The sequence below is a fragment of the Paroedura picta genome, chromosome 2 (genome assembly GCF_049243985.1).
Source record: "Paroedura picta isolate Pp20150507F chromosome 2, Ppicta_v3.0, whole genome shotgun sequence".
In the NCBI taxonomy this organism is placed as follows: domain Eukaryota; kingdom Metazoa; phylum Chordata; class Lepidosauria; order Squamata; family Gekkonidae; genus Paroedura; species Paroedura picta.
The window spans coordinates 47,213,080-47,237,142 of NC_135370.1; the positions used below are offsets into that span (position 1 = coordinate 47,213,080).

Sequence of the window (24,063 nt, forward strand, 5' to 3'; positions counted from 1 at the left end):
GCCAGGGATCACCAGCCAGTTGGTGGTGCTAGAGTATAGTGCTCTTTTGGAGGTGTAAGCAGAGAGACGGTTTCTCAGGTACACTGAGCCCAGACCACATATATTGAATTGTATATAGTTAAATAAGTATATCAGAATAAAATACAATGTTGGCTCCCAGATGAGCACAGTGGCTTTATGTCATATTGCACCTCAAAATTGAAGGAGTTTACTTCTTTAAAATATGCCAAGAACATTTATGCAATCACATTCTTTAAATAGCTATAAGCAAAGCCGGTTTAATTTAAGCCTGGCAATGTGGGAAGAAGGTGTTAAAAAGGAGCCAAGTATTGTTGCTTACTGGAAAATACTGTTAACATAAAAAAAAAATACCCACTGACTTTAAATTCGCTACCACTTGATTGTTGAGTAGTCCTTGTAATGTGTCAGTTTTTTTTTTAAATTAAATTCCACACTCGGAGTTAGATGTTTACAGAGAATGAAGATTCACATTCAAAATACATAGAATTTTTAAAGAATGAGATTGGCAGGAAAGCTTTCCAAGCACCTTAAAACATTTACTGATGAAGAGAGTTTGCCGAAACCAGCTCCTTATGGCTATGGGGCCATCTTTAGATGTGATGCTGAACAAGCACGTAATGGTCAGGCCCAGCAATAAAGTATTCTGTTTGAATTCATACCTTTTTGCTTTTAAGAACAGCATCCTGGTATCCTTCCTTTATAAATGTACTTTTCTCTCTATGTAGCCCACACCCCCAGTAGTGTGTTCTCTTCCACAACCTACAACAACTAACAATTCTGCTAATGAAGAATCTTCCAAGCAGGTATCGTATTCTTTCCTTAACATTTTTTAGCGCTTTGTATTGGATGCATTCCAACATTTCTTCATATGCTGCCTGCTTTTTCTAGAAATCTGTATGGTCAGAACATAAATCACCAGATGGACGAACATACTACTATAATAATGAGACGAAACAGTCTACGTGGGAAAAGCCAGATGATCTTAAAACGCCTGCTGAGGTAAACAAGCTAAAAAACATATAACTATCTGGTGGTTGTTTTTTTTTAAATTAGGGTTGAGTAGTATAGACACAATGCCATGATGTTTGGGTGTGATCCAAAGAATATCTGCAAGCAGAAGGCAGTTTAACGTACGGGGGAAATGTATGGGTAATTAATTCTAACTACAGTTCTGGGTGCTGCATTGAATTGTGGGTCCACCAACCTTTAAGACTCGCTGGGAGGGGAGGTAAAGATGGATCCCGTTAGAGTGACAAGGACAGCCTGGAAAAATTTGATAGGGATATACAGGACTAGGAAAAAAGGTAGGCGCTAGCTGGAAAAAAAGTAGTTTTTGGATTTTACATAGGGCATAAATACCAGTATTTGGGCTCCCAGGTGCAGTTTTGGAATTCAGGCCTAGTGTTTTTTTGGAGGGCTTTCCAGAATTATTCAGGGAGGAAGCTTGGCTGATTGCTTTTCAGCCAGTCACCAACATTTGAAGGTGCTCAACCATCCAGGAGTCAATATAGGCTGAGAGTAATGGGTAGCAGTCTCACTCTGCATGTCAGATGAGAGAGCTTTGGATTCCTTAAAGGGCTGAGGGACCCCCACTGTCTGGACAAAGTGAGCCATTCTTTGTTGCTGAATGCTCTCCAACCCCCTGTGTACAGTGTCTTGTGTCCAAGATCAGCTTGGCTAGGACATTCTTCTTCACCACCAGACCCTCAAGCCTGATGTAGGTGGAATTCCAGCAAATGCTGAGTTGTCATGGCTCTGGCATGCCCTCCATTACCTGTTGCTGGTGCAGTGGATGGGGAGCTTTCACACTGTGCAAAAAGTGACTCATGAGATTCTAGCAGTTCCGGAGCAGGTAGTGGAAATCAAAAGTTGTAGCATCCTATTTGGGATTCCTTGCAGAGCCCATACCAAAGGCACCCTTCGCCATCAAGTGAAGTACTTGAGCCATGTGCCATTCCCATTGGTGCCATTCCCATTGCCTACATCAATCACCGTGTAGCCATCCCTGTGTCTCATGCCATTGACTGCTGCTCAACGGCAGTAGAGATGTTGGCTGCCATGTATTTCTTTTCCGGCACCATTGTATGGCCTCTCTCTCTAGCGCCGGTTACTCCACTCCCATCCATAACATCCTTAGTTTGCCATGAGGGGACAGTGAGAGAGAGGTATATGTCCTGTGACTGAGGACATGTCCAGATACGAAGTGCACCGATTTCTTACAAGCATGGGACAGTTGTGTTTTCATATCTTCCTAGTTAGCCTTATACCAGGAGGGAACTATGGTTCTGCTCAGCATGGTATGAACAGGAATAGTATACTAAGGATAGGAATGTATCCTCTCTTTGCCCATGGTCAGAAAGCTGTGAGAGAATTGTGATTGGGCTCCCTTAGATGTGGTGCCATGTGTATGGAAGAGATGCTTTCTTCTACCCCTTATTCTTGTTGCCCACAAGACCTGTTAAAAGGAAGATGGGGGGAGGAACATAATCCTCAAAATGCCAGGCTTGGATATTCCTGAATATTTCCAAAAATATTTGGGACCAAGATACCAGTACTGCTGAGAATCCCAAATATAATCTGGATACCCAGATGTACCCTTAGAATACCAGCTAGGTAGTTTTCAAGTAAATAGCAGAATGGATGTATCCAGTTGCCCATCCCTATAAAGAACTCCCATGTACACCCCTTGGATCCTGACCATGTTTCTAATGACATTAACCTCTGTTTGTCAAATGCTTGTAGTATTGATCACCAGCATTCTCAAAATAGTATGGTGATAACTTTATTTCTTCCTCAGCAAATGTTATCGAAATGTCCATGGAAGGAATATAAATCTGATTCTGGAAAGCCATACTATTACAATTCCCAAACAAAAGAGTCACGCTGGGCAAAACCCAAAGAACTCGAAGATCTTGAAGGTAACTTCCGTGTAATTCTTTTTCTGTCTTGATTTAGAGTTGCCACATGGTGACAGTGCAGTAGTCCACAAATAGCAGTCTTTCCTCATGTCAGTGAAATCCGTATTGGGGCCAAACAAAATTGAAACTCTCACTGGGCTACCGGGGGGGGGGGGATTTGAGAATTCTCGTCCGGGTGTAGCATCTATGGATATTTCTGGGTCCCCCCCCTCCCCCAGGCTTCCACAGGATTCTTATGACCTGAAGCTTGTGTTTAGAAGGCAAAATGTGATTTTCAGTCTCTTGTTAGTAATTACATTTTTAATGAGTTGTTTTGGGTCAGACTTGGACCACATGCTGGCATGGCACCAGATGTTGTGAGGGCAGGGAAGGGCAGCACATAAATTTGGTACGTAGGTAGGCAGATAGTCCCATAAAATAAAATTAAAAATCCCATTGTTGATTGTACAAACTAGTACTGATGTGGTTTGAAAGTAGGGACCAGGGGCATAGGCGATGAATGACAGTAGAAAACTGTTTTATCTTTTACAATAGTTATATTAATCTGCCAGTGCTATTGATACTGTATCCAGAGCATTTTAGGAGTTTTATTCAAATTGAATTTGATAAGCTTTATTTTTTTTCTACAGCAATGATTAAAGCAGAAGAAAACAGGTATGTTTTAAAATATTTGACATGAGAAAAATGGCATGATTTATAATCAACTTTAAAAAAATTATTGTTAATAATTTTATGTCAATCATTTTAAGTGTCTCATTTTCCTCTTGATCTGAAGAATTTTTGAGTGTATGTGCATGCAAGCATGCTTACATACACAGCCTGGTGGCTTCTCAGGTAATTTTGTAATATATAATTAGAACACCAAAGGCAGGTAGGTACTGTTTCCCTTGAATGTCCTTTATTTATTTACTTCATTTATGCCCCACCTTTCTTTCCAGTGGGAACCCAAAAAGCCATGCGTTACTTTTACTTTCCTCTTTATCACAACAAACCCGAGAGGTAGGCCGGGTTGAATATGCATGACTGGTAAAAATTCATCCATCAAGCTTCCATGGTGGGACATGGATTCCAAGTTGGGTCTCCCAGTTCCCAGGGAAATAATGGGACCCCCTGGTCCAAACTTTTTGAAACTTGGGGGTTAGTTTTAGGAAAGGCACCAGAAAACTTCTTCCTCACTTCCAGCCCCCCTCCCTTCATAGAAACAAGCACTTTTAGGCATGGTACTACCCATGGCTTGCTGTGTGAACAATCCGTGTGTAGCGGAGAGATTGTTTGTGCTCATGTGCGTCCTTTGTGTGATTAGGGTTACATGATCCACTGATTAGATACTTCCATGGTGAATCCTAATTTGCTATGGTGTCTGAACAACAGTGTACGTTTCCCCTACCCAAAATCTGACTCTGTCCTGACGATAGTAAGCCACTTACTGGACGTTAGCTGCAGGAGTTGAAATCTCTAATTAACTGATGAAGAACCTTGGGGAAAAGGAAGCCCAGATGCCTGAAGATCCCCCCAGGTCTGGTGAATGAATGATGATCCCCCCCAGTGATATATGCTAACAAAGCAAATGTGTATGGTGTGAGAAACCTTCTGTCGATCCTCCGAGTTACATTTGCCTTTCTTTATTTAGTGGTCCGTCAGAAGAAACGGTTTCAGCATCGTCCGCAGCTGTCGTTCCAGCGGGGGTTCCAATAGCTGCTCCTGCTGTTTCAGAAAGCCCTGTGGCCGCCCCAGCAGCCCCAGCAGCGCCTGCCGTGGCAGCCCCGGAATCGGAACCCTCAGCTGTTGCTCCTGCTGTCGAAAATGAAAATGCAGGCAGTGCTGGAGCTGATGAGCAGGCGCCACCCGCTGCACCTGTGGTGCAGGAACAGACTGCGGAAGTTGTCACTAACTCCGTAGAAGAGATCCCCAAACAAGAGTCCACAGAGTAAGTGGTGCCTTGGTATTTTTGTATAAGGGGACCCATTTTGCTTTTTTAAAAAAGAGAGCACGTGAACGTGTCACATTTAAAATATGCATGGGGGAGCCTTTTGAAATTCCACATTTTAATAATATCTCAAACAGAAACAAAATTTTGAAGTAAGTTACTTTAACTTTATGTACATTTTATAGATAGATTCTCTGGAATTTCATAAAAGAACCCTGGGGGTTAGTGGGGAAAACAGTAATATAATAAAGCCACCTTTATTACAGGGAAGTACAGAAAGAAGAAATACAAAAAAAAGAGGAGGGAAATTGGAAGGGGTTTTTTTTTTGCTGTAGCAAGGATACATCTCCAAAAAGAGCCTCCATAAGTGTTCAGAAACTTTAATTCTTCATAATGTTCCATGTAGTAGATCTGCATTCCCAAGAGCTCATCTTGCAGCTAAAGGGTAAAACCCTTAACCTAATTTAATTAGTCTTCCTTTTAAAAGAGTTTCCTGTAACAGACCATTCTGTTTGTGCAAATGTTCTTCTCTTGATTCCAGGATGTTACCTCTTGGTTTCTTCAAAGGTGCTTTGTTGGAACCATAAGTGACTTTATTTGATTTTGGTTTATCGACATAAGATGCCTTCTACATTTAGGATGTTAAAGAACCAGATTTAAAATCATGGTTTTAAGAGATGCAGTTGTATTTGTAAGAAACAAGCTGTCCATCCCGATTATCCTTGAACCGAAGTATACCTCAAGTGTTTTCTGCCTGTGTTACCATTTAAGGGGGGGGGGGGGGGAATTGGGGCAGACCTTTCAGTATTTGCTTAGGTAACTAACAAATATTTTATTTTTCTATCTACAGTATTGTCCCAAAAAAAGATGAGGAGGAAGCCCAGCCAGTTAAAAAAACCTATACATGGAATACAAAGGAAGAGGCTAAGCAAGCATTTAAAGAACTGTTGAAAGAAAAGGTTTTTAAAATTCCATCCACTACTCTTTAAGATGTCGAGTTACACATTTAATATCCCCTATGGGAGAAATGGCTGACTTTTGTAAGAAAGGCTAAAGAACAACATTCACAGTGAAAGACTCATGGGAAAAGAATATGCTAGGCCAACTGTGTTTGGTATATGGTGTCATGCCGAAGTCTAGATTTGCTTAAAAAAGATTCTTTGTGACACTTCTTTAATAAGCAGACTTATGCTTTGCAGGAATATTGTAGGATTGAAAGGGTACTGTGTTTCTGTTTTCTGATAAAATCAGTCCAGTAGCACCTTAAGACCAACAAAGACTCCTTTGCTAGAAGTGGTCTCATGAAAGTAGAAAGTGTCCTGTATATTATGTTTGCTAGTTTTATGGAAATTGTGGTCTTTATACTGAGCAATAGGAAATGAGTGTGACAGTTCTTTAGGTAAATAGTCTTTAGATAACAGTCAAATTGGCAGTGGTCTCCTGCATATTAGTTAGATATATCTACTAAGGGTACTGACACATATGCAAAAATAGCAACTGCAGAAGTTACATTATTTACTTAATATTTTCACAGCGTGTGCCATCCAATGCCTCTTGGGAACAAGCTATGAAAATGATCATAAATGATCCAAGATACAGGTATAATCTATTCTGAATTCTTGTTAACGCAGTGGGAGTTTATATAAACTAATGTTCTGTTCCTTTTTTAACTCATCAAGTTGGCTTATCTTTAACGGTAATTTTCATCCTGTAGAAAAGCAGCCACTTGAAACACTTCTAGAAACTCTGTTCCTGTATAGTGGATTAATATTATTCTTTGGAAAATGGCTAATTGTAATGACTGTTGTGTACATATAATTTCCCCCCCTTAATTTGCAGTGCTTTGGCAAAGCTAAGTGAGAAAAAACAAGCATATAATGCTTACAAAGTCCAGACAGAGAAAGAAGAGAAAGAGGAAGCAAGATTAAAATACAAAGAAGCAAAAGAATCTTTCCAACGTTTCCTTGAAAATCATGAAAAGATGACTTCTACAACCAGATACAAGTAAGGTGGACCTGATATTCAATACTTGTTGAGTGGATTTAAAATCAAATATGAACTTCTAATTCTGTTTTCCATTTGAAGGGGATTTGCACTATAGGGTAGGGAGTGAAATATCACAAATCTTGTTTTTAACATGTATTGAGTTTATCCCCCTATTGGAAACATATTCATACTCATCTGATGCAATAATACATAGAAACAGCACGAGGAATCATTCTCTTTGTTTCCCTATATGGACTTTACCTGACTGCTACAGTCAGCTTCAGGGGCCCCATCATCTAAGGCAAGACAGGTGACAACCTGAGATTGCTATCTTGACTGTTACATGTTTTAAAGCTGATTTGAATGTTTTTGACTGCCAACTTGGGCCTTGTGTGAATGTAGGCGTATTAGGACCTGGAATTCTAAAAGTATTCTGGGGTTTTTTTGTTTTTGTTTTTTAAATTGCCATGGCAGCATATGCATCCTCTTTGATTTTGCCAAGAGATATTAATTTTGTAATAATGAAACACAGATCAGGTACCATTGCATGATCAGATCTGATCAGCTTGTTTCACATATTTTCCCAAGAGATGGGGAGACTAATGGGGAAGATTAATCAAGTTGACTATATTGCCTACAGTTTTTTTCTTTATCATCGTTTTTATAGAAAAGCTGAACAAATGTTTGGAGAGATGGAGGTCTGGAACGCAATATCTGACCGTGATCGTCTTGAAATCTATGAAGATGTCCTGTTTTTTCTGTCAAAAAAAGAAAAAGTAATTCTGCTTCCTAAAAATGCTGAATTTCTTCTGTCTGCTTTTATTCTTTCTAGAGAGGTTTAAACTGTATCATTTTAGAATCTGTTTCCCCATGGTAGCTGTAAAAAAACTGCCTAATTTTTTTTAATTGTGAATACAGCCTATCTGCAACCTAGATTTGGCTGTGAAATCTCATTGCTAATTCTTGACAAGTAAGAATGTTTCACCTTTAATACAAGATGATTTAAATATATATATGCTTTGCTTATTTCAGGCAAGTTTCACCAGCTGCTTTAAATTAACTAGCTAAATTTAGCATGAATCTTTGCTTATGTATTACTACATCTCCTTGGATGGGAGAATTTGACCAATTATGGCTTGATGCATGCAGCATTGTAAAATAGTTAGCATAGACCTAGAACGAACAAAAAATCCTTGACGTGGTGATGTGAAAGTTAAACCTTCCTGGGGAAGTCTTTGAGTACAGACTGAATTCTGCCAGCACTCGGGCAATATAACATTTTTTGTGTATACCTTCCTCCTGAAAGAAGCATTGCCATATGGTGAATTTCACCTAGTCTGAAAACTTGCTGGATTGTTGGGACTTGTTTCAAGCTCTTAATGGTAAGATAACATTTCAGAGTAATTAGGACCATTAAACTGTTATCTGACTTAAATTTTTAGGAGCAAGCCAAGCAGTTAAGGAAGAGGAACTGGGAAGCATTAAAAAACATCCTGGACAACATGGCTAACGTTACTTATTGTACCACATGGTCAGAGGCCCAGCAGTACCTAATGGACAATCCTACGTTTGCAGAGGATGAAGAACTCCAGAGTAAGGATAAAATATCCAAGATAAATTCCTGTCAGTTTTTGGAAATTGAGGCTTATTGCTGATTGGGGGACAGCAGCAACTAAAATCCTGAAGCTAACTTTGTAGCCTGTTACTACAGCTGTCTTAACCACAGGCATTATGTTTTAATCATGAAACTACTGCTTGCTCAAACTGTGTTGTGACCTGGGGAAATTCCTGTGTTCTGTCATTGCAATTTCTAAGAGTGGCCAAGAGTACCGTCTTAACAAAGTAAGCAGGGAAATAATCTATAGATCAAGGACAGCTAGGAAGATGCTACAGTGGCTCACACACTATTTTAGAGCTCTCTTACTTTAGATTTGTAAAGAGAGATATATGATGATTGTTCGTAATCCAAAGATCTTTGTGTCCATACTGATTTCTTCTGTTTTGTTTATAAAAAGTACTCAAAAATTATTCAGCGGCTTGGGGGAACCCACCTAAATGTTGGGAAGAATTGAAATACGTGAAACACACTCCTATAGAACCAAAAAGGATATTTGCTGTATTATCCCATTAATGTCAGCTGGTTCCTTAATATATTTAGCAAGGTCTATTTTTTTCCTCATGATAATTTGAAATACATATGGTCTCCTGAATGTTTCTCTTGAAGTTTTTCTTCAGGTTTTCCCTCTGAATACTGGTGTCCATATGATGGGTTTTCCTCTTTTTCTCTTTTAAAGCACTAGTTTTCTTTAAAGCGAACTGGACTTCCATGAGTCGTGAAGCAAAGGTTTTCCCAAAGATTTAAAAACCCTAATAGAACAGTAATTCAACTAGCTTTTTATTAGACTTTTTAAAAAAATTCTGCCTTTTCTAGATATGGATAAAGAAGATGCATTGATTTGCTTTGAAGAGCACATAAGAGCTTTGGAAAAAGAGGAAGAGGAAGAAAAACAAAAGGGCTTACTCAGGGAAAGGCGGCGACAACGTAAAAACAGAGAATCTTTCCAGGTTTGTGAGGAAAATGTTAATTTCAACAGCAATTAAAGCTTTCAGCTATATAAGGAATGGGCTAGGTTATGAAGAAGAATAAGAGTTGGTTTTTATACCAACTTTTCTCTACCTTAAGGAGTCTCAAACATCCTGTGAGGTGGGTGAGGCTGAGAGAGCCCTGATATTACTGTTCGGTCAGGACAGTTTTACCAGTTCAGTGGTGAGCACAAGGCCACCCAGCTGGCTGCATGTGGTGGAGAAGCAGGGAATCAAACCTGCTGTGTCTGACTACTACACCATGCTGTAAAAACATATTGGTATCCTTCAGTGTGCAAATAGTAATTTCAGTAGTAAAAGATTCCATGAAACCACTTTAGAAGTATTTCTATACTTGTGCAGAACATAGCTATGTTTACTTAGATGTGGTTTCTTTTCCTCTTCTGAAACATATTCACCAGGCAAGGACAGAAGGATCACGTTTTTGTAACTGTTTAGTTATAAACCGTGCCTAAGAAGCCTGTTCTGTGACAAACGTTGTGGCCTGCTTGCGAACTAACAGTTGGTTTCCCAAAACAATAGCAGCTGAGCACTTTACCAGTCTAGATTCAAGGTTCTTAGTCTATCCAGAATGCCTGCTTATATGTTTTTGCAGTTGCGCTCTGTTTGGTCTTGTGAAAATAGATGCTATAGCGGGTTAGCAATCAGAGTAGTAGCTGCTTCTCCTTTTGAGGTGGGGCATGCCCTCTTGCTACTGTGAGGCTGTAGAATGGGTAGATCGAATATCTTTCAGTTGCAGTTCGTCGAATACAGGATCATTAAATTGCCCATTTTTCACTCTTCTCTTCCCCCCCCTCCCCCAAGATATTTCTGGATGAGCTACATGAACATGGCCAGCTGCATTCAATGTCCTCATGGATGGAGTTGTATCCCACTATAAGTTCCGATATCAGGTTTACGAACATGCTTGGTCAGCCTGGTAAATATATTTTTGGCTTCTAACCTCTTGAAAATAACACACAGTTGGATATATGTTTTCCCGTAAACAGTGGTTGGGGTCTGTTAGTGTAGATTTAGGGGCTTTTCTTTGGTTAGACTCATCGGCCATTGTTTTCATTAGGCTCAACAGCACTTGACCTCTTCAAGTTTTATGTTGAAGATTTGAAAGCACGCTACCATGATGAGAAGAAGATAATTAAAGACATCTTAAAGGTGAGGAAAAAGTTGGTATTTAACTGAAGGAGGAAGTGTTTTAATGACCATGATTAAATGCATTGTGGGATGCAAAACCAAAAAAGGGAACCGAAGCCCCATCTGAACAGAAGTCAGGAACCCCAAAGTTGAGCTGCAAAAGCAATATTAAAAAATCTTTCAGATATATTCTAAACATATCTAACTGCACATGCATTGTGGGCCAACAACTGGGACATCATGTTATAATGTTCAAGAACTGGATTAGCACTACCGTGAGATTCCCGTGTCTCTTGGTTTCATGAACATTGCTTCTTTTGCAGGATAAAGGATTTGTCGTTGAAGTGAATACCACCTTTGAAGACTTTGTCACCGTTATCAGTTCAACTAAAAGAGCTACCACATTAGATGCTGGAAATATTAAACTGGCTTTCAATAGTGTAAGTGTAAAATTTTCTTCAGGAAACATTAAGGTCACTGGGTTGGATCTTAAAAGCCTTGTTGAGATACCAAGTGAATGGTAGTATGAGTTCTGATAACACACCGACAAAAGGTCAGGCAGTGGGATAGCAGATCTCATAGTTGTACAAGGGGTTATTCAAGCCAAAGATTTGAGTTCAATGACAGTTTTCCTCATGGGTCAGTTCTTAAGGTTCCACAGGAGGAAGGCTGCCTTAAAAACTGACCTGTTGAAAGGAAGGTTGCAGTATGCTTATTCTAACAAAGGGCGGACACTTTGCGAATTTGCATCATTCATACTAACATACTAACCCCCCCCCCTGGGGGTTGGACTAGATGGCCTGTATGGCCCCTTCCAACTCTATGATTCTATGATTCTATGTTAGTATGAAGCAAATTCACAAAGTGTCCACCCTTTATTAGAATAAGCATGCTGCAACCTTCCTTTCAACATTGTAGACTCGAGTAGAAATCGATAATGGAAAATATTTTGGATCTGTTAGGAAGATCCAGAAATGATCCTATGGTGTAACATTTGGGCCTTATGGTTAGCAAGTTTTCAGATTCCTCAGAACTCTTCTGGTTACATGATCAAAAAAAAGAAAAAAACTACTGAGTATTTTTCCTGACATGGAATTTAAGGAACAAGAGATCTGGTTATTATGCTGTGTGTGACCTTTAGGATTCTCTAAGCATTAGATTAATGGAAGAAAAGAGTACTCACCAAGTGATAAACACAAAGCATGTGATTATCAGAATGGTGGCTTGTTTTGCAAAATGAATTTTGGCGTATGTTATTTTGTTTACTTGTTTTTCCATTACGTCTTTCATTGAATGGTCATGACTGGTCTCTTGGATTTCTGTAAATGTAGCTGTTGGAAAAGGCAGAAGCCCGTGAGCGTGAGAGAGAGAAAGAAGAAGCTCGCAAAATGAAACGGAAAGAGTCTGCTTTTAAGAGCATGCTAAAACAAGCCACTCCCCCCATAGAAATGGATGCGGTGTGGGAAGATGTAAGTGCATTATGGAGCAATTTCTACGAAAGCCTTCTTTTGTTCAGCAAACTCTGTTCAGGTTTATATTATGCTATCAGATACTCTATCAGGGCCTGCATACATAGATCAGATTTTTCTGGCGATTTTACTATAGATGAAAATCTGACTTAACACTTAGTGCTGTAAAAAAAGACTTATTTGGTGTGTTGTGATAATAGCTTATGAAATGAAAATTCTTGTCCTCTGTTTACATAATACATAAAATGTGGGTTTTAAAAACTAAAATAAATTTTAATGTAAAAATATTTTGTCCTTTAGAAATCAATAACCAGTTCTCTTTTTATATATAGATTCGAGAAAGATTTGTGAAAGAATCAGCATTTGAAGACATCACTCTAGAATCAGAAAGAAAAAGAATATTTAAAGATTTCATTTATTTACTAGAGGTAACTGTTCTAAGTCTTATTGCAAGAGGACATCTGCTGGTTTTCTAAAAGGCAAATGTTGATCTGATCACTTGGAAGGAGATTATGGTTATGCCTTAAGTTGTCCAGAATTCCTCCCCTCAGTAACAGAATGGGAATTCACTATGCAGAAACACTAGGGTGCAGAGATTCAACCCCCAGGATTGCTGGAGCTAAAGTCCTGCACCCTGGGGATACTGGCATATGTAGGAACACTGCAGAAGAGACTCATTTGCAAATGCCCTCCTCACTTCCACCCCACACCCCATTTAGACAGAAGTAGTGCTAGGATTGTATGCTGTCCTCATCCTGCAAATTTGTTCACACAGGTGCAAGGCAAAAGTTGTCAAAAATTGGAGAATTGGGATGAAAGCAAGTAATTTTCTTCCTGAAACATTGGCTATAAATTCTATCCATGTGGGCCCATTTAAGTGGGATGACCATTAAAATATTAGTTTAGCTGAGAATGTGGACTAGCCTTTTTCAACCGTTAGACCATGGAGGAGCCCCTTGAAATAATGTGTCAGGTTTTGAGAGCCCCAGAAGTGATGTCAGCTGATCGCACCTCCTTGCCATGCCCCCTGGGACATGTCACACGGCTATGGCATCACCACCTGCATCACCACCAGGACAGGAGGCAGTTTAAGGAGGAAGTAGGCATGCAGGCTCCACCTTTTCCCAGTTGCAGAAATCACGAGAAGAAGAGTTGGTTCTTATATGCCGCTTTTCTCTACCCGAAGAAGTCTCAAAGCGGCTTACAATCACCTTCCCTTTCCTCTCCCCACAACAGACACCCTGTGAGGTTGGTGAGGCTGAGGGAGCCCTGAGATTACTTATCAGTGCTGTGGCAAGCCCAAAGTCACCCAGCTGGCTGCATGTGGGGGAGCGCGGAATCAAACCTGGCTCACCAGATTAGAAGTCCGCACTCCTAACCACCACACCAAGCTGGCTCACAGTCAAGAGGGGGGAGCAATGGAATCAGTTGCCCATAAAGCCAGAAAAGGCCTTGGACCCCCTCTGGAACTCCCTGGACTGGGATTAATTTTTAATGGATGACTCCACATATTTGAGTAGAGCATATTTTTATTTAATTCCCTAATCACAGAGTATTTGCTTTAGTCAGAAGGGTATGCTGGGAAGATTTCAGCTAACACATAGTTGAAAGTACTGGAAGTCACTCTCTCCAATGTCTTTCCTCATGTGAGGGTATTGGGTATTTGTAGTTCCACTTGCTTTTTAAGTGTCGAGCAGTGGAGAAATATTAACAAATGGGACCTTGCAGGGACCACAGGCATGCAATGCGATTTACAGATATGAAAAATATGTCTCACAGCCTTAGAAGTGGATTATAAATGAAGGTAGCAGAGATGTCTTGTTCTGTACCAGGACGCACTAAAGGCATAATGAATGTTTCTCTTTCTTATTTCTGCAGCATGAATGCCAGCATCATCATTCAAAGAACAAGAAGCATTCTAAAAAATCTAAGAAGCATCACAGAAAGAGGTCTCGCTCTCGTTCGGTAGGGCCCTTACCAAAGCACCCTATCAAAGCAATTGGTTACCGGGGTTGGCTCAAATGTGGCATTAAACATGAAACACTCTGATTAAAGGGTTCAGAATCTGAGGATGACGACAGCCACTCGAAGAAGAAGAGGCAACGCTCAGAGTCACGGTCAGTTTCCGAACACTCTTCCAGTGCTGAATCCGGTAAGTCTTGAAATCCCACCACAAGAAGATGAACAGGGATGGTTTTTCTGAGTCTTAATCTGTATTTAATTTTTAATGCATTAATAGAAAGAAGCTACAAGAAGTCCAAGAAACACAAAAAGAAGAGCAAAAAAAGGAGGCATAAATCAGTAAGTCTCCTTTGGTTTGGTGATTTTTGGTATAAGTTGGGTCATGTCCTTGTTTACGGCTCAGCTACATCCAGGATCCTGACAGCTGTGTCAAGTTCTAGATGGCCCACTGAAAACTGACTGTTCACTTCTGGAATCCTCGCTCTACCATCTTTTCAGCCTTGCTTGATCCCTGTGTCCTACCTTATACAGGATTCCCCGGAATCAGATGTTGATCGAGAAAAAGACAAAAAAGAGCGAGAGAATGAAAAGGAAAGAAGTAGGCAAAGATCTGAATCTAAGCATAAATCACCTCCCAAAAAGCGTCCTGGTAAAGATTCTGTAAGTTTGCTTGCTTTTATTTCTATTTTACTTGGGGGGGGGGGCACTGTCCCTTTGTGCTTTCAGCTGTGCAAGTCCCATAGGTGGATTGTGCAGATGTGATATATGTGTCTCTTATTACCTCTGACTTTTTGGGCCTACTGAATAATCTTTTAGTGTTAAAGAGACAGCATTGCCATGAAGCCTCCATCTCCACTGTTTTCAGTATGTTTTACACAAGGTGTAGGTTATATAAATGTAAAGGTATCCCCTGTGCAAGCACCGGGTTATGTCTGACCCTTGGAGTGACATCCTCTAGCGTTTTCTTGGAAGACTCAATACGGGGTGGTTTGCCAGTGCCTTCCCCAGTCATTACCGTTTACCCCCCAGCAAGCTGGGAACTCATTTACCGACCTCGGAAGGATGGAAGGCTGACTCAACCTTGAGCCGGCTGCTGGGATCGAACCCCCAGCCTCATGGGCAGAGTTTCAGACAGCATGCCGGCTGCCTTACCACCCTGCGCCACAAGAGGCTCTTGTAGTTATATACGATGTTTCTAAAAGTCAGCACCAGGGTAGTCACGGTGCTCTCCTGCTGTTCACATGCAAAGCTGGTTCGGAATAGAGGCAGTAAGGTTGGCAGTGTGAGTTAGGTCCTCCTCCCCAAACAAGTGTCACGTGCAGGGGCAGTGTACCTTGAGTGCCAGTTGATGGAGGGCGGGGGCAGCATTTGGACCCTGTGCTGACATAGCGATCCCCCAGCCAGTGGTAGTGGTTAATGCCACATTTGGATCTGGAACCCAGGTCCGAATCCTCACTCTGCCCTAGAAGCTTACTGGGTGACTTTGGGCCAGTCTTTTTCCTCGGCCTCAGTTACCACATAAGGCTGCTATGAGAATAAAATGAAGGAGGAGGAGGAGAGTATAAGCCACTTTAGACCCCCAAGAGGTGTATATGAAGTAAAAACACCTGTATTTTTAAAATGCTAGTGTGTTTAATCCAGCCTCTTTAATCCAGCCCACAGCAGGGATAATTCCCCTTCTCCTTGGGGTTTCAGGAAGGTGAGGGGCAGATTTCACTACCACGGAATATTTTTCTAAACAGCCGGCTTCCTACATTTAGAGCTGGTGGCAGCAGAGAAAAGATTATGCCATCCTAGTCAGGCCAGGCCTTGAAGACAACCCAGGTTATTGACTCAATCAGCTTGAAGCCATTTAGATGTATTTTTAATGTTGTCAGTGGCCTCACGAAGAATTTTGTAGCAAGCTCCATATTCCTAGGGGGCTTTCTCAAACAGAAGGCCCCCTTGTGTTGCATAGCAAACCTGCAGAAACCTTAAAAAGATGTTTCAGTGCTGTTATGCAGATCAGGATCGGAATGATGGTACAGATGCTAAAAACAATTGAAAAGGTGATGTTTCTATTGTTTAAAGCAAAGAAATGAGAAAGCCCAGTGGGGCACTTAAAAGCAAGTATTTGGAGTGCCGTTGACAGTGTTATAAAGCTGCCAACACTTGAACGGCAAGTTCAGTTTTGCAAAAGTTTGTGTTGCGTCGAGCTTGACATTCCTCAGGCTTCAGACCACTAGTATGGAATTGCTAGCAGTTCTTACTAAATAGTAGAAAATGCTGAATGCGACATTGGGTAAATAAATCTGTCTGTTTTCATTGTCCTTTTGCAGGGTAATTGGGATACCTCTGGTAGTGAATTAAGTGAAGGTGAACTAGAGAAACAGAGGAGGACCCTCTTGGAGCAACTGGATGAAGACCAATAAGATATATTTATACCAAATATGTTTACAATGTGATTTAATAAAAAAATATAGATGACTAATTTCAGGAAATGGGTTCCATTGTTCTGAGTTCCATTGATATAACAGTGGCTTTTAAGCTCTGCTGCGTAACTAAATATCTTCAAATACTATTGTTGTGTGCCTGGCAGCAAACTGGCAAAAAGCAACGACCGTTAAGAATTCCGAGCCGAGCTCTATTTCTGATAAAGCTAGGCAGCCTGTATATAATATACCCCACGCACCTTGACATTCTTCACAGAGCACATGAAGACGCGCAGAATAGGACAAGTGGAAGATCATTTTGTTTTTCGAGCTCTTTTCTCGTAGTGGCTTGAAAAAGCCCCAGAGTTTTTTTCAGGCCTCTCAAGTTTGGAACCCTTGCTGGAAAGGCCCAGACTTATTTTCCTTGCCAAGTAGGTCAGGAAAGGGCTGATGGAAGGAGGTGCTCAAGTCATTCTCTTTGGAATGAGGGTCTCGTTTTCTTAGGGTTCAATTTTCATTGGGGTTTTTATCTAGGTTTCTTTCTCTTTCTTTGCAAATGGAAGGAAAGACGGGAGTCAGCGGAATATTTTTCTTGATTTACAGTGGTCCATAACCCTATGCTGAGGTTTTGTACAACACCCCTCCCTCCTTTGCTGGCTGAACGGATGTTTCTGGTGATTTGTATTGCATTTTTTTAGGTTGAAATAAAACGGAATTTCATCCTGAAACGAAATTTTTAGTGTCAGGTTTTAAAACTGTGAACGATAAGATGATTGATGGAAATCCTGAAAGGCCTTTGCTTATAAAAGGCATTCAAATGCGCTGGTGTAATAATATAGCTACTGTTTTTAACAGGGGTAGTCAAACTGCGGCCCTCCAGATGTCCATGGACTACAGTTCCCATGAGCTCCTGTCAGCGTTCGCTGGCAGGGGGCTCATGGGAATTGTAATCCATGGACATCTGGAGGGCCGCAGTTTGTCTACCCCTGGTTTTTAAGTAAAACAGATGTAAAAAAAAATTGGTAGAGGGCATTATTTCAGCATTAATCTGATGATAAACAGACAATTACAAAATCAGACTGTAAATTTATTGCAATATATGTTGCCTTAAGGACTTTCCTCAGAATGTACCACCAAATTTTGAGAAGCAGTTGCAATACTCTTGTCTAGAAAATCAATGTTGACGTAATACTTTTCTTTGGAGAGAAATGTTGACCTGATGTTAAAAACTTGGTCTCTTTCTGTCTGTTCTTTTTCGTTTGTACTATAAATAGCCTGGTTTCAAGTTCTATCTGCCCTATACAATGAGGAGTATTGACTACTGTGGTACAGATTCTAAAACCTTTCTGATTTGAATATTTTTGTACATTTTTATCACTTATTAAACCTTGTCTTCTAGCGTGCACTAGTACTTTTTTCCCGTTTTTTAACTATGCAGCTACATCCCGATTTCACACCCTTCTCACTAATTCCTTTGGAGACTGCACATTAAGGCCAGGTTCTCTTGTGCAGTGCTTCTTGCCAATCTAGCTTTACTTGGACGAGGGTCATGTTGAAAATCAGTAATGGGAGCAATATAAAATACTTCTCTCCCCCAACCCCTAGTAGAGTAATATGTGGATGATGATGTCCAGAGACTTATTTTGGATATCATTGTTTTTTCAATTAGGAGATGTTAAGTGTGTTGGTGCAAATGAAGGTTCCAGTAGTTGAGTTGTCTGAGGGCCACACTGGGTTCAGTGGGGTTTATGTGTGCAGCTTTCTGCACTGATACGACATGCAATGTGCATTAGAGCAGTGGTCCCCAACCTTTTTTATCACCAGGGACCAGTCAACGCTTGATAATTTTACTGAGGCCAGGGGGGGGGGGTAGTCTTTTGCCAAGGGATGTCGCCACCGCCTGAGCCCCAGCTCCGCTTGATTTCTCGCCAGTGCTCCTGACTTCCCACCGCCCGCTGTGCAGTGCTTCAGGAAGGGCTCACACCTCCAGCCTTCTGTGTTCCCGGGCATTCTGAGAAGGGAATCAACCAAATGCCTGCTGTACGAGCTCCATCTTGCAGGCCCCACAGAACTATGTGAATGTTGAAAAATGTTTTATGTAAACCGCCCAGAGCCGTAGGGAAGGGCGGTATAAAAATATAAATATAAATAAATAAATAAATAAATAACTTTGATAGCTCCAACAGGGCCCACAGCACTCCTGGGATCTCATTCTACCAGGTTGGGGCCAGGACTGGAAAGGCCGTGGCCTGGGTTGTGGGACCCTATGGGGGACAAAAAAGCACTGTGGGAGGGCATAAGGAAACCGACAGTCCCTCAAGATATGTGGAGCCCAGACTGGTCAACATCAAAGCTTTGAACTCGATCCATTACACCAGGGGTAGTCAACCTGTGGTCCTCCAGAAGTCTATGGACTACAATTCCCATGGGCCCCTGCCAGCAAATGCTGGCAGGGGCTCATGGGAATTGTAGTCCATAGACCTCTGGAGGACCACAGGTTGACGACCCCTGCGTTACACCCCTGTGTTATCAGCAACCAGTATAGCTACCTCAGCACTGGCTTGAGATGGGTACTCCAAGAAGACCTTGTGAGCAGCGGTCCCCAACCTTTTTCCGGTTTAGGACCGCCTCCGGGGGTGGGGGGAGAGCTGGCGGCCCGGGCACCGCATATGCGTGTTTTCACCAGCAGGCGCTAACGCACACTTGTAGAGTAGCGCATGCGCATTTCACTAGCAGGGGCTACTAACACGCATGCACGGCAGCTCCATGCATGCGTGTTTGCATCCACTGGCGTGCCGGAGGCCGCACCTGCCTCTTCCCTCCCCCTCACAGCAAGAAGCTGGCCGGATCGCAAGTGAACCGCTTTGCTTGCAGCCTGGCGAGCTTCTCACTGCAGGGGGCCGCAGACCAGGGGTTGATGACCCCTGCTTGTGAGGACCCTAGCAGCTGCATTTTGCATCAGCTGTAACTTTTTTGGGTATTTATTTGATTTCTATACCACCCTTCCATATGGCTCAGGGCGGATACATGGGGGGATACATGGAACAAATTAATATATAACATAAACAAATACAAGAACAATAATCTAAAGGGTAAAGGGAAAGTCCATGTAGGGTGAGTTATGGAAGTGACCGTCACATGATGATTGGATAGATGTTCTGGGGTCAGATAGGTCGCTCCTAGCCTGGCTTTGTGCAGGTGGAAGAAGGCCACTTGGGCTATTCTAGTGACCTGTGCTTCCATTGATAAGAAGGTGTCAAAGATCACCCTCAGGTTCCTGGCTGTGGGCACAGCCTGAAAGCTGCACCCCGTCCAGGCAGGGGAAATGCACTTCCTCATCTAGCATTCTCCTACCCAGCCCCAGGACTTCTCTTTTGGAGGGGTTGAGTTTCATGTGACTGTGCTTGAGCCATCCAGACACTGCTTCCAAACAAGGTTGAATGTTTCGGGGGGGGGGGGGCATCCATCAGGTGATAAAGCTGGGTGTCATCTGCATATTGTTGACAGCCCAGCCCAAGGCTCCCTGCCAGCCAGAAAGCAGAGTCCCTCTTCTACAGGACAATTGCTTTTTAATGAAGAATTCTTTCGTGGCTTTTATCTAGCTGTATCTTACATGTTAAATGATAGAGTCAATTTTTTACATGGTCAGGTTTTATGCCATTAAAGGTGCCCAGGATGTTACAGATGCAAGGGGGAGGGGCAAAGATATAGACCTTCAGTAAATTTAAAATAAATTCACTTTCTTTAGCTTTTTGATACCAGAATGTGTCAATACCATTCAGTAGACTAGATAAAATACAAGAGGAAAAGCAAATTCTAGTTGCAGTGCCCAGACTGATAATACATTGTAAGCACAGTGAGCTCTCTCTTGAAATAGGTGGGAAAATGCCAGAGCAAAAACAGCTGGGAGTTTTGAAGCTATAGCTACGTATTTCTGCAGTGCAAGAATATTTATAATATACTTTAATGCCTTGCATAATTTATGTGAAGAAACATATTGCTGAGAATTCCTTCTTCAAGTTTTGTCTTTGTCTTGTGTATATATCCTTCGTATTTCTTTAGAAGTGTATTTTATTTAGCAGTGTATACCCTTTTATTTATTATTTTTTATTAATTAAGCCTTATATACTGCCCCTCCCCAACTAGCCGACTCAGAATGGTTCACAATAAAACATAATAGTAAATACAATAGTCATTAAAATACAAAATTACATAACCCCATACCACCGGCACAGTTTCCATCATGCCAGCACTAAATCCCAAAACGTCACAGACAATGGCAATAGTTCCTATTGTTAATAAAATCCTGAAACACCTGAACACTTCTGTTCTCAGGAGTGAACCGCTCGTATCACTGGGCAATGTCAGCTGCGGGGGGGGGGGAGTACCGATTGTACAGAAATGGGGGGGGCGTGAGGACCAATCACATTTAAATTACTTTAAGTTACTTCCCATCACTTGAACTGTCCTTTATAGTTATTTTAAAAGTTATACTTTGCTATAGTCACTTAGACCAGGGGTAGTCAACATGTGGTCCTCCAGATGTTCATGGACTACAATTCCCATGAGCCCCTGCCAACAAACGCTAGCAAGGGTTCATGGGAATTGTAGTCCATGAACATCTGGAGGACCACAGGTTGACTACCCCTGCCTTAGACTATCTTAAGCTGACATTTCCTCACCTATTCATAAAATAGCATTGTTTTAAGAGAGGGTCACAGAAACAGGCTAGCATTTGGGAGTTATTTCCACTCAAGATGTTGTAAAATCCAATCTCTATTGTCTGAAACTGCAGACAAATCTCTTATACAAATCTGGGAAAGGGGGTCAGGGGCTTAAAGGATTATCTAGAAGTTATTTAAAGCCAATCGGTTTGTGGGGGGAAATTGGGGAGAGTGATTTGATTGTAACAAGTATTTTATGTATTGCTTTGCCACTTTCCATTGATTTATACCCCCTTCAAGGATCGCTGCCTTGTTGTGGCAAGGGGGCTTGCGTAGTTCAGTGAAGCTATGAGCTATACCGTGCAGGGCCACCCAAGACGGACAGGTCATAGCTGAGAGCTCTGACAAAAGGTGATCCACTGGAGAAGGAAATGGCAAACCACTCCAGTATCTTTGCCATGAAAACTCTATGGACAGTTCCAATAGGCATAACGATATGACGCCGGAAGATGAGCCCCTCAGGTCGGAAGGTGTCCAATATGCTACTGGGGATGAGCAGACGGCTAGTACGAGTAGCGCCAGAATGAATGAAGCGACTGGGCCAAAGCCGAAAGGACGCTCAGTTGTGGAAGTAACTGGTGGCGAAAAGACAGTCCGATGCTGTAAAGATTTTTATTCCATAGGAACCTGGAACGTCAGATCCATGAATCAAGGTAAGCTGGACGTGGTCAAACAAGAAATGAGAAGACTGAACATCGACATTTTAGGAATCAGTGAACTAAAATGGACAGGAATGGGTGAATTTAATTCAGATGACCATCAGGTATACTACTGTGGACAAGAATCTCGCAGAAGAAATGGAGTAGCCTTCATAATCAATAAGAGAGTAGGAAAAGCAGTCTTGGGATACAATCCCCAAAATGACAGAATGATCTCAGTTCGAATCCAAGGCAAACCATTCAACATCACAGTGATCCAGGTCTATGCCCCAACCACTGCTGCTGAAGAGGATGAAGTTGATCAGTTCTATGAAGCCCTACAACACCTTCTAGAAGCAACGCCAAAAAATGATGTACTTATCATCATGGGGGATTGGAATGCTAAAGTAGGAAGCCAAAAGATAACCGGGATAACAGGCAAGTTTGGCCTTGGAGTACAAAATGAAGCAGGGCACAGGCTGGTAGAATTTTGTCAAGAGAATACAATGGTCATAGCAAACACTCTTTTCCAACAACCCAAGAGACGACTCTACACATGGACATCACCAGACGGTCAACACAGAAATCAGATTGACTATGTGCTCTGCAGCCAAAGATGGAAAAGTTCTATCCAGTCAATAAAAACAAGACCAGGAGCTGATTGTGGTTCAGATCATGAGCTTCTTGTTGCAAAATTTAGGCTTAAATTGAAGAAAGTAGGGAAAAGCACTAGGCCACTCAGGTATGAACTAAATCATATCCCCAACGAATACACAGTAGAGGTGACAAATAGATTTAAGGAATTAGATCTGATAGACAGAGTGCCTGAAGAACTATGGATGGAGGTTCGCAACATTGTACAAGAGGTAGCAACTAAAACCATCCCAAAGAAAAAGAAATGCAAGAAATCAAAATGGCTGTCTGAGGAAGCTTTACAAATAGCTAAGGAGAGAAGGGAAGTGAAAGGCAAGGGAGAAAGAGAAAGATACACCCAATTGAATGCAAAATTCCAGAGAAAAGCTAGAAGAGATAAGAATGCCTTCTTAAATGAACAGTGCAAACAAATAGAAGAAAACAATAGAATGGGGAGGACCAGAGATCTTTTCAAGAAAATTGGAGATATGAAGAGAACGTTTCATGCAAAGATGGGTATAATAAGGGACCAAAATGGTAGGGACCTCACAGAAGCAGAAGAGATTAAACAAAGGTGGCAAAATTATACAGAAGAACTATACAAGAGTGAGCTTAACATCCCTGATGACCACAATGGGGTAGTTACTGACCTGGAGCCAGACATCCTGGAATGTGAAGTCAAATGGGCCTTAGGAAGTCTGAGCAACAATAAAGCTAGTGGTGGTGACAGCATTCCAGTTGAACTATTCAAAATCTTAAAGCACGATGCGGTAAAAGTGCTACACTCAATATGCCAGCAAATTTGGAAAACTCAACAATGGCCACAGGATTGGAAAAGGTCAGTTTACATTCCAATCCCAAAGAAGGGCAATGCCAAAGAATGTTCAAACTACCGCACCATTGCACTAATTTCTCATGCTAGCAAAGTTATGCTCAAAATCCTACAAGCTAGGCTCCAGCAATATGTGGACCGAGAACTTCCAGAAGTACAGGCAGGATTTCAAAGAGGCAGAGGAACTAGAGATCAAATTGCCAACATACGCTGGATCATGGAGAAAGCGAGGGAGTACCAGAAGAATGTCTACTTCTGCTTCATTGACTATGCTAAAGCCTTTGATTGTGTGGAGCACAACAAATTGTGGCAAGTTCTTAAAGAGATGGGAATACCAGAGCATCTTATTTGTCTCTTGAGAAATTTATATGCAGGTCAAGAAGCAACAGTGAGAACTGAACATGGAATCACTAACTGGTTCAAAATTGAGAAAGGAGTTCGGCAAGGCTGTATACTGTCGCCTTGCCTATTTAACTTGTATGCAGAGCACATCATGAGAAATGCGGGATTAGAGGAGTCACAAATTGGGATCAAGATTGCAGGGAGAAATATCAACAACCTCAGATATGCAGATGATACCACTCTAATGGCAGAAAGTGAAGAGGAACTAAAGAGCCTGTTGATGCGGGTGAAGGAGGAGAGTGCAAAAGTTGGCTTGAAACTCAACATCAAGAAAACGAAGATTATGGCATCCGGCCCTCTCAATTCATGGCAAATAGATGGGGAAGAAATGGAGATAGTGACAGATTTTATTTTCCTGGGCTCCAAGATCACTGCAGATGGGGACTGCAGCAAAGAAATTAAAAG

At 41.5% G+C, this 24,063-nt stretch overlaps 1 protein-coding gene across 1 annotated transcript in view; it reads left to right on the forward strand.

Annotated features, from left to right (window-relative positions):
• Positions 1-17,832, forward strand: part of PRPF40A (pre-mRNA processing factor 40A) — a 31,630-nt gene extending 13,798 nt beyond the window's left edge. Inside the window, exons 6-26 of the mRNA XM_077320018.1 lie at positions 747-824; positions 910-1,020; positions 2,819-2,939; positions 3,569-3,593; positions 4,570-4,866; positions 5,717-5,825; positions 6,401-6,465; positions 6,706-6,870; positions 7,520-7,628; positions 8,295-8,445; positions 9,284-9,417; positions 10,261-10,375; positions 10,517-10,608; positions 10,911-11,027; positions 11,919-12,056; positions 12,389-12,484; positions 13,935-14,021; positions 14,112-14,208; positions 14,296-14,357; positions 14,550-14,678; positions 16,337-17,832. Coding sequence (XP_077176133.1) covers positions 747-824; positions 910-1,020; positions 2,819-2,939; positions 3,569-3,593; positions 4,570-4,866; positions 5,717-5,825; positions 6,401-6,465; positions 6,706-6,870; positions 7,520-7,628; positions 8,295-8,445; positions 9,284-9,417; positions 10,261-10,375; positions 10,517-10,608; positions 10,911-11,027; positions 11,919-12,056; positions 12,389-12,484; positions 13,935-14,021; positions 14,112-14,208; positions 14,296-14,357; positions 14,550-14,678; positions 16,337-16,429 — 2,391 coding nt within the window. The 3' untranslated portion in view covers positions 16,430-17,832. The remainder of the gene's footprint in view (positions 1-746; positions 825-909; positions 1,021-2,818; positions 2,940-3,568; positions 3,594-4,569; positions 4,867-5,716; positions 5,826-6,400; positions 6,466-6,705; positions 6,871-7,519; positions 7,629-8,294; positions 8,446-9,283; positions 9,418-10,260; positions 10,376-10,516; positions 10,609-10,910; positions 11,028-11,918; positions 12,057-12,388; positions 12,485-13,934; positions 14,022-14,111; positions 14,209-14,295; positions 14,358-14,549; positions 14,679-16,336) is intronic.
• The last annotated feature ends 6,231 nt before the right edge of the window (positions 17,833-24,063 follow it).